General features: G+C 43.3%; 1 protein-coding gene across 2 annotated transcripts in view; it reads right to left on the minus strand.

Moving 5' to 3' along the window:
- Positions 1-18298, minus strand: part of UBE4B (ubiquitination factor E4B) — a 111194-nt gene that overhangs the window by 16099 nt on the left and 76797 nt on the right. For both annotated transcript variants that reach the window (XM_019930907.3, XM_019930905.3), the window contains 6 exons: positions 16103-16202; positions 14704-14831; positions 10260-10358; positions 9315-9550; positions 3285-3411; positions 1489-1633 (listed from right to left, as the gene is read on the minus strand). In XM_019930907.3, coding sequence (XP_019786466.1) covers positions 1489-1633; positions 3285-3411; positions 9315-9550; positions 10260-10358; positions 14704-14831; positions 16103-16202 — 835 coding nt within the window. The remainder of the gene's footprint in view (positions 1-1488; positions 1634-3284; positions 3412-9314; positions 9551-10259; positions 10359-14703; positions 14832-16102; positions 16203-18298) is intronic.

An 18298-nucleotide genomic window follows, 5' to 3' on the forward strand; every position in this document is an offset into this window, starting at 1 on the left:
GGGGCTACACATCCTGAACACTTTCTCTGGGCTGGTCATGAACTATGTCCTCACCATCTGTCTCTCCTCACAACTTTCCCACAAGGCAAGAACTATCTCTGACTTACGGGCTAGGAAACAGCGAGGAAGAACTGTTAATGTGCGGCAGTGACAGTTCTCAAACCCAGGTCCCCTGGACCCCGAAGCTGGGGCTCTTGCAACTACAGCTCATCTGTTTCCCCGGCACGTTCTGCAAAGGCCGGGGGACTGGACCAGATACGAGCTGACGGACTGTGACAAGGGGTAAGCATGGGAGGAGTTCTTAGAGCCACCCTGGGGAGCCTCAGGCCTGGGGGTGACGCCGCCCCATGGGAAACGGAGAGCGGCAGGAGGAGGGTTTTGGAGGCATAGGAGCGAAACAGTTTAAGATGTGTTTAGAAATGCATATGAGGCTGGTGGGTAGGATGAACGCCATCGAAAGGCTGCCAGTACAGTGCCGAGGGAAAAGATGACGACCACTGCGCCACCTCATGAATACAATTAGAGGGGCTCAAGGAGCGTGGTGGCGTGGACACCGGAGAAATCCAGCATCCACGGACTCTGCGCAAAGCCCCCCAGAAGGTTTAAGTTTGTAGTTGAAGCATGTTGGCTACAGTAAGACGTAAAATTCTCATCAAAGCTGCAGGAATACTTGGAATGAAAGCCTTCCCTAAGTGTGCTTCGACAGTCTACGTTTAAGAGAGTTTTGACTCCACAGCTTTGGAACAACCTCAGTACTATCTTCACCTCGAGAATGCTGCTGCGAGTAAAGAAAAAGCGGTCCTCCCAGCTTTCCGGAAAGCAGTTCTGATTTTTGAACCTAACAAAACCAGGAGCAGAACCAAGCAATATATGAAGTCACCAATAGCTGCGAAGGGCCTAATAACTGACCGGGGAATCGTCTAAATGGTGGCAATCAATGTCAGGAGAGGGCAGTGTGCTGTCACTGGCACAGCAGGAATTCCTCATGGAACCTGGCAAAACAGACCTCTTTTCTGTTTATAACTGAACGTAAAAACCAAGATGTACTCAGAGGAAAAACACCCCATCAGAGCCCTCCTGAGTTAGTCACACAGATGTCCAAAGAAGATCATGCGAACAAACCGAATTCTTGACTAGCAGACAGAGTCCTAGAGATTTAGTTCCTAGTTACTTTCCTACATCTTAACATATTCCAACAATAAAAGCTCTTCTCCAAAACAGCCCTTGAAAGTTAAAAAGGCAGAGAGAGTTTTCAGGACAAAGACTTCTCACCTCATTTCCTAACTTTAGGTCAAGTGTTTAAGGGTTCTCCTACCCCAAACCTGGGCTCTAACTTCACAGAAGCCCACAGGTGGGACGGTAACAAGTACCGACAAGTCTGTCGGACCTAAGCCTTCAGACCCAGATGCAGCCCCCAAAGCAGGGCTCTGCCTGGGGCCAAGGCTGCTTCCCTGCGATGCTGTCCCATCACCTGGACCGTGTCCTCACCCGGGGCAGCTGGTCCCACTGTTCTTTGTTCTTCATCTCTTCTTGCACTTCGTGGATCCGCTTCAAAGACTCCAGGCTTTCATCGAGCAAAAATGTTGTGTCGTTTATCAGCATGTTTATATAGCGGACAAACTGCTTCCCGGAACTAAAAAGGCAATTACACGGTACATGGTCACACATTTCCCTGGAGCGGAGGTGCAGCTCTGGTGCTGCAGCCCCACATCTCCTGAGACCTTGTCATTCTTCTGTATTAACTGATAAGCTCATTCCACCGATGTGCTACAGCCACCCTGCGCGGTTCCCGAGAGCCAAGTCCTAACATTCTAGAGTTCTGCGAGCAAATTCCCTTGGCAGCTCAAATTTGGCAACAGTGGTGGTATTTACACCCTGGACGACCAGCAAATGCTGATCTTTCTCCCCCTCCAGAGAGTGGATTTACCAGCACTCCCCAGCTCATTCCCTCAATAATTTTAAGTAGAGAAAACACTCTTCCAGACTAGAAAAGAAAATATGCTTAAACTCCCCAACATATAAGGAAAGCACAAATACCCACATATAAGAGATAAGAGAACTTCCGATACAGTTCTTCTTTATTATAAAGAAAGACAGGTTGAAGAAAAAGTGGAAGCTGTAATACTGATAAAGTAGGATATTAACATACTTTATGGAAACAGAAGTTTCCAATCTCTGGAACTGTCCTGCATATCCTACTATAATGGAGGGACTTGCTGGTGAGCTGAGATGGCTTGGCCCACCTGTTAGTTTCTGTATCTGCCAGATTAGTAGAGAAAAGAGGAGCTACACTTCAGGATCTACTGCTGGGTGACCAGAGGGCAGTGAGCCCATGCCGGGGGTGTGGGGAAGAGAAGTTCCTGTGAACAAGGGCAGAGGCCTGGATTTCAGGAACATGGCAAGTTCAGGATGAACTCTCCAGGCAGATGAAGCTGTGGGCCTGCCTGGTCTCCTAAGCTCATGCCAAGCTTTTTTTGCTGGAATGTAATTCTGATGACAAGAGCAGTTCATGGAGATAACTAAATTAAAGAGGTTACTCTGCAGAAAGGTGTCTAGCAAATGGCTACTCCACTGGTCATACTTATACTGTTGACTAGTAACTCAGTAAACAAGTGACAGCTAGGCTTGACCAAAGACTGAACATGGGTTGCAAAAGATCCAAGGAGATGGGATAAAATCTCTTCTGAAGAATAATTCAAGAGTTCAATATTTTCACCTACCTTTCTATTTGAAGCACTTTTCTTTTTAAAGTAACTTAGATGGAATTACTAATGTCCAGGTTTAAGTAGTCACCGAAATTTCAGGTTGGTAATGAAAAGCCCTTAATCAAGGTCTAGGGCCTCACTACAAAGAACGTCACTTCAAGTGACAGCCTTATCCTATCTGCTTCTGAATCTGAAGTTCTCCTTACATTTCTAACTCTAAAGCTTGGTATCATATTCAAGAGCACCGTAAGATCTCATTTCAGGCGTTCTGCAAATTCATTTAATACTGTACTCAGGAAACACCAAAAAACACAACACATCATTTCAGAATAGTTATAGATTCTTTCTCTACGTATACCATGCCCACAGTATCTTGAAAAATCTAAAGTTCAGCAATGTCTGTCAAGCACAGAGATTTAGGTAACCCTACTCACATTTAGCAGTACCATCTGGAAAACTTAAGGGAGGCTGAGACCAAGCAAACAGTCAACAAGAACCCAGCTGTGAAAGTTTTTAAGCGGCCACTCTACCTGTGATTTGCAAGAGAGCAAGCTGTGACATTAGGGGCCCAATACTCACTTGAACTCCTCCATAAAGGTGCCATGGTGAGCTATATTTTGCCAAAGGCTTTTAAAAATGGTGCTAATATGATAGCGAATGGTGAACTTGTCATAGAACTCGCTGGTGGCTCCGGTATGCTCAACATCTAAAGAAGAAAGACAAGGGACTGAAGCATATGTACTTTCTTCCCTTTCTAAAAGCAGTTATTGCTGCTACAATGTCATTGAATGAATAATACAAATCTGCAAAATCACAGATGTGATAAAATTTTGTCTATATCTCACATGGAAGGCAGAAGAGAAATTACGAGGTGGTTTTGAAGACAAAAGTTTCACAACCAAGGTCTGGCAATGACACAATAACAAAAGGAACTGGGCTGGGAAAATAGCTTGGCAACACCCATGACCAGAATCTGAATTCTCATAACTCCCCCAATTTTCTTAGTAATTTATAAAAATTCCATAGAACTTTAAATGAGTATCCCTGAGCAGGAAAAAAATTGGGTTAAGTTTTATTAAGGGCCACATACCTACTAAATGTGACTATTATTTTAACTACTTTTGTATAATTGATGTTCTAAAAGTAGAGAAAAGCATAGTAAATCTCTATGTACTCATCATTCATTTACCAATTACCATCATCCATGTATCTTTTTACATGGAACAAAGATCAAACTTAGTTATCCAAAAGACAAACAGCTTAAGCATGAGAAATTCCTGAATTCATGACAAATCTTAAAAAGAAGGAAAACTGTCAGGTAAAGACAGTACGACTCAAGGAAAAGATAAAAGGCACCCTATAAATGCTGGTGGGGATGAACAGACAATTTTACAAAATGTATCACAAGCCATCAGTATGCCCATCTTTCTGACCCACCAATTCTATTCAAGAAAACACATGTTCAAAGACTGATCTCCAAGGATACTCATTAAAGTACTATTTATATGAAAAGAATATAAATAATCCAAGTGCCCAACAGAGAACCCAAAAAGGTATTTGTGATATATTAAGTGAAAACCATAGGCTACCAAACAAAATATACAGTTTGGGTCCAATCATATTAAAAAATACACACACACTCACACACATGATACACAAATTGACTGGAAAGATATAGAGCAAAATGTTAACAGATTCTCTCTGAGTGCAGAGATTATCAATGATTTTTATTTTCTTTTTTGCTATTTTCTATATTTGCCAATGAACAGTTTCTTGGGATTAAAAAGGAAAGTAGTTATTTAAAGATAAAAGGAATAAGCTAAGACCTACGGTACAAAGATCTAAAAGCACTTACATATATTCATTAAGTCAACCTTTCTTTAAGCTGAACTAAGTGTCATTTTATTAACTGTATATAAATGTGAACTAAAGCGTGGAGGGCTGATTCAGCAGAGTCCACAGGAGAAGAACACCGGGGGCTGACAAAGAGCCTCGTCGAGGCTCTAAATGGCTCATAACACCTGTACTGTATCCTGAACAGAGCAGAGGCTAAGTAATGACCGTTAACTTACTACCCATCAATATACATCTCTCCCAACATTAAAAGAAAATTCATTCCTAATGTTCCCTCAAAACTGCATCAGCCCAAGTTCTAATTCTCAAGTCCTAGTTCTGAGAGGCCTGCAATGAACTATCCCTGGTAGTTGCTCCCCCGTCACGAGTCTTCTGGCTTGATTCACTAGGCTGCCCGGGCCTCAGGGCCTTTACACTTGCTGTCCTCACTGTCTGCACACTGCGGCTGAGATCTGCTTATTGTCCCCTCTTGGGTCTCATTTTCAACATTACTCCAAAGTCATCTCCTCAGAGACCTCCCCTGACTATGCTCCTTAAAGCAGCACCAGGCCTTCCTCTCACACTCACTCTCTGGAATTACCTCATTTATGGGTTCAGTGTCTGTCTCCCAGCTAGGGTGCCTGACTGGTGATGGCGGGGATTTGGGGTCCTCACCGCTAGGCCCTGGCAGCAACACCAAAGCTGACCCGCAGTAGGAGCTCCGTACGTATTTGTTGAATTAGAGATCGAATCTACTTGGGCTAACGCTGGCTTTGCTGATTCAGATCAGCGTGGGGAAGAGAACAGTCTTGAAGGTAAGTCTTGGTTATCAGTGTTCTTCCTGGTTCTGAGTAGCCAAGTTTTGAGAGCTGGTCCTTAAGGCACTGACTGCTGTGGTACAAATAAAATACTCTTATTTTTGAAACTCAGTTTTATTTTTGGAACAAACATTTGATCTTAAGTATTGTCTAAGCTAGAATACCCTCTCTGGGGTGTAAAAGAGGAGACTGTTCCAGAGATCAATCTCTAATTCATGTCTGAGAGTCAGCCGTGCTCAGGAGCCAGGACCTCAGTCAGCAGGACTTAACATGGATTTGATGGACACGTGGGGAGTGTCCACCACGCCCGCGGCAGGGCTCCCTTGGCGCTGGGCCCGTGGTAACTGGAGGAGCACCTGTGCTAATGCCCGGCTGCTGAGGCCGCTGCCACTCACTGGCTGTTTACCTTCAGCAAGCTTCTTGACCTTTCTAAGCTGCAGTTTCCTCATTCGTAAAATGGAGATATTTATAGCATCCATCTTGAGGACTGCCGTGTGGATTTAGTGAAAGGATTAGTAAATGTTCAATAAGCAGTGGCTATTATTAGCATGGGTATCATCTAATACCCACGGACCACCACAGAGGTGGCCCAGGGCCAGAGGGCACACTGCTCCGTGGCAAGGGGGAAAGGAAAAACACCACCCGCCCACCAGCTCCTGGAATCTTACCGGTGGGGGGCCCCCCAGGCCCAGCACTGGTCTCACAGGCAAGAGGCCCAGCCCTGTTCTTTATACCAAAGCCACAGTGACAGGCCCAGGGCACTATCTGAGTACAAAATGCACTTAACTAAAAATTTTTTTTTTAATACTAACAATGCATGTTTACTGTAGAATAATTAAGATGTTCAGATAATTAAAAAAAAACCCAAACTACCCACAGCTCTACCATTCATAAATAACCAATTCACTGTTAATATTTTGGCGTATACTCTCCCACACTTTTTTCTGTAATATATATATGTGTACCAAAACGTGGTCATACTTGACATATTGTTCCATTACATGGCATTTTCTTTACTTTTTATTACTTAACCACGTACTGTAAATAACACACTATTTTTCATGGTTCCCATAGACCCACCGTATGGATACACTATAATTTACTTAACTGACCCACAATTGGCAGGAATTTAGGTTGTTTTTAATACTCTCACTGTACCGCATTATAAATACTAACACAGTGAATGCTGTTATAAACATTTATAGACATCTATATTTATTCCCACAGAATCGATTACTATGAATGAAATTTACAGGTAAGAGGGTGTACTCATTATTTAGCTGCTGTCTCTCAGCCCCAAATCCACCAATTTTTTTTTTAAAAGACATTTATTTATTTATTTCTTTGGTCGTGCCGGGTCTTAGTTGCAGCACTGGGCTCCTTAGTTGCGGCATGTAACTCTTAGGTGCGGCATGCACGTGGGATCTAGTTCCCTGACCAGGGATCGAACCTGGACCCTTGCATTGGGAGGACGGAGTCTTAACCACTGGGCCACCAGGGAGGTCCCCCCAAATCCACCCTTTATACTTGGCTTTGTGATACTGACGCTGGGACTCTTAAGTTTCCCTTTGCCGGCTGGCCCCCCTGTTAGGCTCGCCAACAGGGGGCGCTGCAGGGGAGCTGGAAAACTGAAGAAGGGACTTGGACCTCTGTTGGCTTGCTGCTCCCATCATGGACTCTCCCAGCCCAGCAGCAGCAGCTGGCTTGTTTCCAGCTTTGTTCCACACTCGCAGGACCAGGAATCCCACATGCCCTCAGAGACACCAGCACCAGCTGGCCAGCATGCTTCCTCAGGCCTGGGTCCCAGTTCTGTCTAAGCACTAATTTGAGGCACTAGAATCCCATAACCCCAGCCTTTTCCCTTGGTTCCCCCAGTCCTAGGGACAGATGATGGCTGCTCCCTGTACCGACAATCTGTACTACCCCAGTGTTCCTTATTTGCCTTTTCTGTCTTCCACTACCTATTTCACCAGTTCCTTATGTTAAATTCTCTCTTAAACTAACCAGCAGGTTATGCTAACTGGGCCTTGACTGATATGGAAGATAAAAGGCTTTGGTGTGGACTGTCAATTTGCCTTCCAGAAAGGCTTTACCAACTTACATTCTTAAGAGAGTTTCATAGCACTAATTCTACACACGAGCTACGGAGGAGATGAAACAGACTTTTGCAGGTTCGCTTATTTCCCTACAACCATATTAGCACTAGGTATTCCCATCTTAAAAATAAATTTAACAGGTGAAAAGAGGTACCTCATCATTATTTTAAGAAATGCAGAATTACCTTCAATTCAGGTAAGCCTGACAGGTGTAAGGGACCATACAAGGTCCCGTCCTGTACACGGGTGATGTACCACTTGTACCTGGAATGGCCCGTGGTCCTCTCCTACCAGGGCTGAGAGGTAAGAGGAGGACAGGAGAGCCAAGCGGGGGCCTTTTACCCAGGAGTGTTCTGCTGTTGCCAAGGTGAGCATGTTAACAAAACTACAAGAGGCCTGCATACTTGTTTAGGTTTAAGAGGATATAGGCAGGCTTGGGGAAGGAGAGAATCTCCTAGTAGGTGACATAAGATAATAGTGACAAAGGGGAAAGGAGGTAGACAGGTTCTTGAGCCTCAGAAGCACACAGAGAGAGATGTCAGCACCAGCCCAAAACAAGCAGGAGCAGGTCTTGGTCTACAGGTAAGGGGTGGTTGTCACTGAACACAGAGGAATCCTCAAACTGCTGCTGCCACCGTGAACAACAATGGACTGTGCTCTGGGAGGCTGGTGTTTCTTCTAAGAGCATGGCGAGTACATTCTGCTAAATGGGTGCTCAGAACGTGCTAGATTCAATAGAAGATAAGAAGACAGACAAGGGCTTCCCTGATGGCGCAGTGGTTAAGAATCCACCTGCCAATGCAGGGGACACAGGTTCGAGCCCTGGTCCGGGAAGATCCCACATGCCGTGGAACCACTAAGCCCACGTGCCACAACTACTGAGCCTGCACGATCCACAACTACTGAGCCCACAAGCCACAACTACTGAGCCCACATGCCACAACTACTGAAGTCCGTGTGCCTAGAGCTTGTGCTCCTCAACAAGAGAAGCCACTGCAATGAGAAGCCTGCACACCGCAATGAAGAATAGCCCCCGCTTGCCGCAGCTAGAGAAAGCCTGCGCGCAGCAACGAACACCCAACACAGCCAAAAATAAATAAATAAATAAATAAATAAATAAATAAAAAGAAGACAAACAACACACTTCCTTTCCTGAGAAATATACAAACTGGAGGGAAAATGTTCCATCTGTATAATCCTGTGCCTTTGGTAGAGAACAGGTGAATGCGTCCCCTAAGTAATGGGCTTTATGAAAACACATTTGCAGTTCAAAAGCCAAATTAAAAATGAAAATTTGGAATACAATTCAACCAGAAGAGGAAGACCTCCTTGCAGAGTGCCTGATACATTCTCAGTTTTGTTCACCAGTGTCGCCTAGCACCTAGAACAGTGCCTGGCAAATAGCAGGCATTGGATGAATGTACACAATTAGTCAATGAGTGACTCTCAGAGATCCTGATTCTGTTGGTTTGAGTGGGATCTCCAAGAATAAGCATTTTTAACAAGCTCCTGGTTTTACCCAGTTTTGAAACTCTGGGTTATAGGACAGTGTTGCGAAACTAATGTTGTAAGTTAAAAGCCAAAATTACCCAGGTAGTTTCAGATAAAAACACCAACTTGATCTCAGTGTTACCCATCTGACTTTCAATGGATCTCACTGAATCATCAGGGACTAGTATATAGAGTGGTCAGTGTAATATTTCCACAACTCAGGGGAAAAATAACCGACAGTTTATGCTCTGCTGGCAGTGTATTAGTGGGTCATACTTAAGCCGATGTCAGAATATTAGGTAACAGGTTTAGAACAACTTCAACCACTGGCTTTAGACGACCTTGCCCACCTGTACACATCAGGAACCTACCTGTATAAAACTTCATCAGGGAAGGGACCAACAGCTTGGTGGAGAGAGGATGGTTCTCAATCATTTCAAAAAACTTCTGGGTCCGTGGCTGAACAGCAGGGTTAGTCATAAACATGACTTCTACGAGTTTGGCCACCAGATATGGATTTCGGATGTAGTTCTGGTTACACAACATCACAACGAGGAACATCACAATATCCTGAGTACAGGGCTCATAAAGCACCTGAGGAGAGTATCTGAAGAGAGGTGAGAGGAACAGGTAGTAAAGCTCTGAGAAAACACGGGTGGATGCTGGTGTCATTAGGCAAGGAAGGGGACGAATAGGTCTAGGAGCCAGGACACGGAATTCCCTTTAACTTGCTGAGTTTAAGGTGACTATCCCCATTACAACTAGGTAGATTTAAAACCCATTGCGTCTATTGGCCATAGCATGTTATATTAACTTATGTTTTAGAAAATAAACCAAAGGTATGATTAAATCATAGGTGAATTTTACAAAAGATCTTCACGACCAAAAAGACTTTAAAAAATATTTTGATGGAGCTGTTTTCATTTTTTCAAAGTTCAAATATTGGTTATACACTCAACATATTTCTTTGTAAGCATTCTCTAATTTTACAATTGAGAAAAATTTTGGTACAAAATATAGAGGTGGGTATTTCTGGCTTTTGAATGTTCACTCAGATATTTATAAACGGTTTTCTCCTTGTTTCTCAGACACACAATTCGACTCACTTTTCACAGAGCACATTATTACCAGCACTGTTAATCCTCCTCTGTCTTGAGTTATTACTGGAATTGGCTGGATGCCACAGCCGGATTTATTTTTCCAGTCTCCAGGCAGCATTCGGTTAAAGCAGTGGCATAAGATGGAGGTTCATAATATAATGTACATATTAAATATAAACACATATTAGAACTATGTAATATGGGAATGGGACTTACTGTACAATAAAAAATAAAAATTCAGCAACATCTTCTACATAAAACTCAGGCAATGCTGCAAATACCTTGGGGACATCTGCACTTAAAGGCAGCGTGATGCTGTCAAAGAGAAAAAGTACCGGTTACAAAATGAAATCATGACACATCAAACTACAAGGAATATTACACTACCAACACAAGTAAGTGTTTCACTTGGAAAAAGCTCTCATTCTATAACAGAACTATGTAAAAAGTGCACAGGCAAAGAAACTACAACCAGAAATGAACAGGGAATAATGAAGACAGGGATAGGCTAGGGTGGACGTGAAACATTTTCGTTTTTCCTTTCCTTGATTTCTTGATTTTTATTTATTGCATTAAGATTAATGCAATAAATGTGAAGGAAATAAAAGGGTCATGTTTGGTCATTTTATGGAACTCAAACTGTTTGAGACAACAGAGTTACACATGTACTTTAAATACTATTGGGTTGGCCAAAAAGTGCCTTCGGTTTTTAAGTAAAAATAAAAGACACATTTTTCATTTTCACCAAGAACTTTATTGAACAACGTCTTCACCCTTTTGATCCACTACTTTCTGCCATTTTTCAGGCAACTTCATAATTCCATCTTCCCAAAACTTTTTATCTTTTTGAGCAAAGAACTGTTCCAGGTGCCTTTTACAGTCTTCCAGGGAATTGAAATTTTTTCCATTAAGAGAATTTTGTAAAGACCGAAATAAATTCAAATCCAAAGGTGCAATGTCTGGTGAATACGGCAGATGAATCAGAACTTCCCAGCCAAGCTGTAACAGTTTTTGTCTGGTCATCAAAGAAACATGCGGTCTTGCGTTATCCTGATGGAAGATTATGCGTTTTCTGTTGACTAATTCCGCACGTTTTTTGTTGAGTGCTGCTTTCAGTTGATCTAACTGGGAGCAGTACTTGTTGGAATTAATCGTTTGGTTTTCCAGAAGGAGCTCATGATAGAGGACTCCCTTCCAGTCCCACCATATACACAACATCACCTTCTTTGGATGAAGACCGGCCTTTGGTGTAGTTGGTGGTGGTCCATTTTGCTTCCCCACGATCTCTTCCATTCCACATTACTGCACAGTATCCACTTTGCATTGCCCGTCACAATTTGTTTTAAAAACGGAACATTTTCATTACATTTAAGTAGAGAATGGCATTCGGAAATACAGTCAAGAAGGTTTTTTTTGCTTAACTTATGTGGAATCCAAACATCAAAGCAATTAACATAACCAAGTTGGTGCAAATGATTTCCAACGCTTGATTTGGATATTTTGAGTATGCAGCTATCTCCCACGTGGTATAACATTGATTGTTCTCAGTTAATGTCTTGATTTGATCTCTATCAACTTCAACTGGTCTATCCGACCGGGAGTGTCATCCAGTGAGAAATCTCCAGCACGAAACTTCGCAAACCACTTCTGACAACATTCTATCAGTCGCAGCACCTTCTCCATACACTGCACAAATCTTTTTTTGCGTTTCAGCTGCGTTTTTACCTTTCTTGAAATAATAAAGCATGATATGCTGAAAATGTGACTTTTTTCCTTCCATCTTCAATATTAAAATGGCTACACAAAAATTCACCAATTCTGATGTCTTTTTTTAAATGCACGCTGATATGACAGCTGTCACATACAACCTAACAAAATTGTTTCGAATGAAGTTAAAGACCACTAAGTGCTACTAGAGCCATCTTACGGAAAAAACTGAAGGAACCTTTTGGCCAACCCGATATTTTCCACTCCTGCAGGGGGCTTGGGCCGACCTCACCAACATTGGTGATCCTGAGATTTCATAATAACCATAAAATAATAACAAATAAAACAAAAATGGCTGCCTGGAGGAGCTGTCCAGGTGATGATAAAGAGATCAAGAATGTTCTCAGCTCATTCTCTGAATTCGCTAGGGATTTGCCTGGACCCAGTGTCTAGGGGGACCTAATATCCTGTTAACTCCAGCGTTTAGCTTCCAATTTCCTTTTCTATCAATCAAAGATTTTATAGCCAATTTTCCAAGAATGTAAAATGGGAAACAGTCTCTTCAGCAAGTGATGCTGGGAAAGTTGGAGAGCTGCATGTAAATCAATGAAATTAGAACACTCCCTCACTCCATGAAAAAAAATAAACTCAAAATGTCTTAAAGACCTAAACATAAGACATGACACCATAAAATCCTAGAAGAGAGCATAGGCAAAGCATTCTCTGATATAAATCATACCAATGTTTTCTTAGGTCAGTCTCCCAAGGCAATAGAAATAAAAACAAAAGTAAACAAATGGGACCTAATCAAATTTACAAGCTTTTGCACAGCAAAGGAAACCATAAAAAACAAATGAAAAGACAACCTATGGAATGGGAGAAAAGTATCGGCAAATGATGTGACAGACAAGGGCTTAATCTCCAAAATATACAAACTCATACAACTCAACAACAAAAAAAATCAAACAACACAATTGAAAAATGGGCAGAAGACCTTAATAGACACTTCTCCAAAGAAGACATACAGATGGCCAGTAGGCACATGAAAAGATGTTCATCATTGCTAATTATTAGAGAAATGCAAATCAAAACTACAATGAGGTACCACCTCACAAAGGTCAGAATGGCCATCATGAAAACGTCTACAAATAACAAATGCTGGAGAGGGTGAAAAGAAAAGGGAACCCTCCTACGCTGTTGATGGGAATGTAAGTTGGTGCAGCCACTGTGGAGAACAGTATGAAGATTCCTCAAAAAACTAAAAATAGAATCACCATATGATCCAGCAATCCCACTCCTGGGCATCTACCTGGACAAAACTATAATTCAGAAAGATACATGCACCCCTATGTTCACAGCAGCACTATTCACGATAGCCAAGTCATGGAAAAAACCTAAATGTTCATTGACAGATGAATGGCTAAAGAAGATGTGGTACATATATATACAATGGAATACTATTTAGCCATAAAAAAGAACAAAATAATGCCATTTGCAGCAACACGGATGCAACTAGAGATTATCATGCTAAGTGAAGGAAGTCAGAAAGAGAAAGACAAATACCATACGGTATCACTCATACGTGGAATCTAAAACATGGCACAAATGAACCCATCTACAAAACAGAAACAGACTCACTGGCATAGAGAACAGACTTGTGGTTGCCAAGGGGGAGGGGGGTGGGGGAAGGAAGGATTGGGAGTGTGGGATTAGCAGATGTAAACTATTAAATATAGGATGGATAAACAACAAGGTCCTACTGTATAAACACAGGGAACTATATTCACTATCCTGTGATAAACCATAATGGAAAAGAATATTAAAAAAGAAAAGAATGTCTATATATGAGTAACTGAGTCACTTTGCTGTACAGCAGAGACTGGCACAACACTGTAAATCAACTCTACTTCAATTAAAAAAAATAAAGAAAAGCGAGGCTTCCCTGGTGGCGCAGTGGATAGGAATCCACCTGCCAATGCAGGGGACACGGGTTTGAGCCCTGGTCCGGGATGATCCCACATGCCACAGAGCAACTAAGTCCGTGTGTCACAACTACTGAGCCTGCGCTCTAGAGCCTGTGAGCCACAACTACTGAGCCCACATGCCACAACTACTGAAACCCGCGCGCCTAGAGCCCATGCTCCACAACAAGAGAAGCCACTGCAATGAGAAGCCCGTGCACCGCAACGAAGAGTAGCCCCCTCTCGTGGCAACTAGAGAAAGCCTGCGTGTAGCAACGAAGACCCAATGCAGCCAAAATTAACTAACTAAATAAATAAATAAAAGCAAAAACAAAAAAACCCCCAGAACAACAACAAAAAACCCTGAAGATTTTATAGTCAATTTTTAAAAAGCATTATGTCAAAATTAATAATTTAATAGGTGTTGACGGTCCCTTATTACTGTAACTAATTCCAAGGAAAATATTTACTTACTTATTTATTTTTTTCCCCAGGCCGCGCCATGCGGCATGTGGGGATCTTAGTTTCCCAACCAGGGGTCGAACCCATGCCCCCTGCATTGGGAGTGTGGAGTCTTAACCACTGGACTGCCAGGGAAGTCCCCGAAAATATTTATTAATACTACTACTTTCGGGCTTCCCTAGTGGTGCAGTGGTTGAGAGTCCGCCTGCCGATGCAGGGGACACGGGTTCGTGCCCCGGTCCGGGAAGATCCCACATGCTGCGGAGCGGCTGGGCCCGTTAGCTGTGGCCACTGAGCCTGCGCGTCCAGAGCCTGTGCTCTGCAACGGGAGAGGCCATAACGGTGAGAGGCCCACGCAACCAAAAAAAAAAAAAAAAAAAAAAAAAAATTACTACTTTCTATATAAGTACAACCTGGAAATGAATTCTTAATAACGTAAGGGTCTTGTCTTAGGTATTGGCTTTGAAGAACAATAAAGACAACACAGCCTGGGGAGTGCAGCCGGCGTGAAGAGGACAGAGCACACTCACTCGGGATAGGCAGGGTCCAGGATGCGGAGCAGCAGCTGAATGAGAAGGCCGTAAAAATTCAGACATCTTCTCAGGAAGCTCTCGTCAAGTAAACCAGCATCAGCACAGGCCTTGCATCGTACCAGTTTCTGCGGAAGCAGGTATGTCCCCACCCATAGATTAATTAGTTGGTGGCTAAGTACCTGCAGCGTGATTGGGCAGGGAACGGGCAAGGAGATGGGAAACCTAGGCTCTAGAGCTTCAAGAGCTTCCTTGCTAACTGCCTGTAAGATGCTGGTCATGTCTCAAGAGCTTTCTCTTTCTCCGTTCTAAGAGAAAGAAAAGGCATGCCATGCGAATCACTGGGCACAGAACCTAGCACACAGTTAGTGCTGAAAAAGGTTAGGCTGTCACTGCCATATTCAAATAACCTGATGGGGGAGGCCCTTCGGAAGTCAGGGATGGTTACTGAGAAGAGCCAGACAAATCCGCATCTCAGTGCCAGGTCAGCATTGAGCTGAAAAGCTGCTCTTGGGCAAAATGCTTGTCCACCAAGGGTATGATACCCCCCCAGAGTATCGCTGTGAGTTTAAACACACACGTGAGCACACAGTGCATATAAACAGTTTACAGGCTTCTTGAAACCTATCTCTGGAGTGCTTAGGGGGTCTATAGACCCCAGAAAAGAGCCCCCAGCTTTTTCAGCATCTCAAAGAGGTCTACTGTATAGATAGATAAAACTGAAATCTTAACTTGTACCAGAAATCTAAGTCAGGTAAAATGTCTACACATCATCCTACTAATCAAGAAAAAACACGACCAGCTAACGGTCAGCTTTGTAATGTGAACATAAAAATGCATAAATGAAAAATGCATAAATTTGCTGTCTGTGCTTCCCTTGTACAACCTTAGCTAGCATTTGTTCCCAGTTATGTCTCATAAGCAGAAATCTTCCCATCTGCAGTTAGGTTCTATACGATGGATCGTTTTCAATTAAACGAACAATGAGGGGCAAAGCAAAGAGATCTTTCCACTACCACAAATCCACTTTGTCAAACATCATGAAAATGCGTGGCTGGACAAACTGGAGTTGTGTGTGTTTTGAGGTGCGGGGGCGAGGGTTAGCAGATGGGGAGGATCTTGCACAAGGCAAGGAAAGGGAGGTGATGTTCAACTGAGGATGATAAAATCCATTAAGAATTCATATTGTCATTGGCACAGGCATAGGCATTTTCTGTCCTGAGATTTAAATATACATAGAAACTATCCACAAGTTTTTAAATGTACCATTTTTATCTTGGGGGGAAGAGAATAATGAGAAAAACTGAAGACATTAAACTGCTCACTCAAGGCGCATATTCTGGTGGGAAAATTACTATTATGAGGCTGGTGTATAATTATCCCGATTAATGATACAAACCTTAAGCTGAGTTTTGCAGCGCTTCAGCATTTCACGGTGTCTAGCTGCCAGTGGGGAGTCTTTCCATTGGCTTTCATTGTTTTTCAAATCTTCCACAGTTCTGAAAGTGAAGACTAACAGTCAAATGAAAGAAGACACAGAGATCCATCACCCACCTTATCTGTTCATTTTCACCATGTCACTGACTCTCAGACACATGTTCCCTCTCTCCCCCCATGTCAGCATCACCAAACTCAGTGGCAAGTTATGGCTAAATTGGCAGTATTTTTCTTTCTTACTGATTCCCAACATAACGATGTCTTAAAGTGGATGGCATTTTAGATTTGATGAAATACAGTAATCATTACTTTTGGAAGGACGTACATTGCTCCCTGTTTTTCTGGGAGGGAGAAAGTGCAAGGTCGCCACGCCTACTCAGTGACCCAAAACAAAAGGCTGCTTTACTAAGGACACTTTTCCTTCTGCTTGGAATGCTCTTCTCTGAGGTTACCTTTGCGACTTGCTCCTTCACTCCCTTCGGGTATCTCCTCAAATGTCACCTGTCAGACAGGTAAAGCCTTCCCTGATCATGTAATATGCTGCATATTTTAAAGACTGGCTCACTTAACACTATGTCAACCCTTTCTATCTATCAAAACACTGTGTAGGAAACCAGGGGGCAATAACTTCTTTAAAAGTACATTTCCTAGCGACTTCCCTGGTGGTGCAGCGGTTAAGAATCTGCCTACCAATGCAGGGGACACGGGTTCAAGCCCTGGTCCGGGAAGATCCCACATGCCGTGGAGCAGCTAAGCCCGTGTGCCACAACTACTGAGCCTGCTCTCTAGAACCCGCGAGCCACAACTACTGAGCCTGCGTGCCACAACTACTGAAGCCCACGCACCTAGAGGCCTGTGCTCTGCAATAAGAGAAGCCACCACAATGAGAAGCCCGTGCACGACAACGAAGAGCAGCCCCCGCTCGCCGCAACTAGAGAAAGCCCGTGCGCAGCAACGAAGACCCAACACAGCCAAAGATAAATTAATTAAATAAATAAATAAACAAAAACAAAAACTACATTTCCTTGATTCCCTTGCTGCCAGCATTTCTGCACATGATCTAGCTTCCACCAAGAGGTGAGCCCTCACTGAAGGCAGAAGTGAATATAGTGAAGTGACAGCCACATGGTTCTTCTGGAAGCACAGTGTTGACGGGTTTTGCTTGAAGCACTGGCAGAGGCTGAACCCTGAAGCAGCTTCTTCCTGCCAGGCCAGGTTCGAAGAAGAGCTCTGGGAGTCCTCTTTTCCAGGCGTGCCAGTGATTCAATAAACCAAACAGCAGCCTTAATTATCCTCTTGCTGCTTATCTCAGACGAAGTGGATTCCTCTGTCTACAACTGGAACATGAATAATGGTAGACAGAATAATGCTCCGCCCCACCGCCCCACAGGAAGATGTCACAGCTTAATCCCCAGAACCTGTGAATATGTTACCTTACATGGCAAAAGGAAACTTGCAGATGTGATTAAGGGTATGGAGTCTAAGACGGGCCCATATGTCTGGGTGGGCCCAATGTCATCTCAGGGTCCTTCTAAGAGAAAGAGGGAGTCAGAGTAAGAGAAAGAGTTGTGACAAGTGAAGCAGAGATCAGAGGGAGGGAGAGCTGAAGATGCGATGGTGCTGATTTTGAAAAGAGAGGAAGGGGGCTGTGAACCAAGGAATGTAGGGGGTCTCCAGCAGCTGGAACAGGCAGAGAAAGAGATCCTTCCCTAGAGCCTCAGAAGGAATGCAGCCTTGATTTTAGGACTTCTGACCACCAGAACCCTAAGGTAATAATTTTTGTTGTTTTAACTCACGAAGGTCGTGGTAATCTGTTGCAGTAGCAAAAGGAAACTAACATAACGACCTATATGCTTATTGGCAAGAAGAGGTTACAGGTAACAGGCCCTTCAGAAAAATGGGCCTTTGGGATTAGTTCTTCGACTGGGCTGGTTTGAAAGTGGTGAAGGGGACTTCCAGTGGTCCAGTGGGTAAGACTCCACGCTCCCAATGCATGGGGCCTGGGTTCGATCCGTGGTTGGGGAACTAGATCCCGCATGCCGCAACTAAGATCCCGTGTGCCACAACTAAGACCCGGTGCAGCCAAAATAAATAAATAAAAATAAATACTTAAAAAAAAAAAAAAGAAAGCGGTGAAGATTCAGTTAGCATGTGAGAG

The sequence above is a fragment of the Tursiops truncatus genome, chromosome 1 (assembly GCF_011762595.2).
Source record: "Tursiops truncatus isolate mTurTru1 chromosome 1, mTurTru1.mat.Y, whole genome shotgun sequence".
NCBI classification, from domain to species: Eukaryota; Metazoa; Chordata; class Mammalia; order Artiodactyla; family Delphinidae; genus Tursiops; species Tursiops truncatus.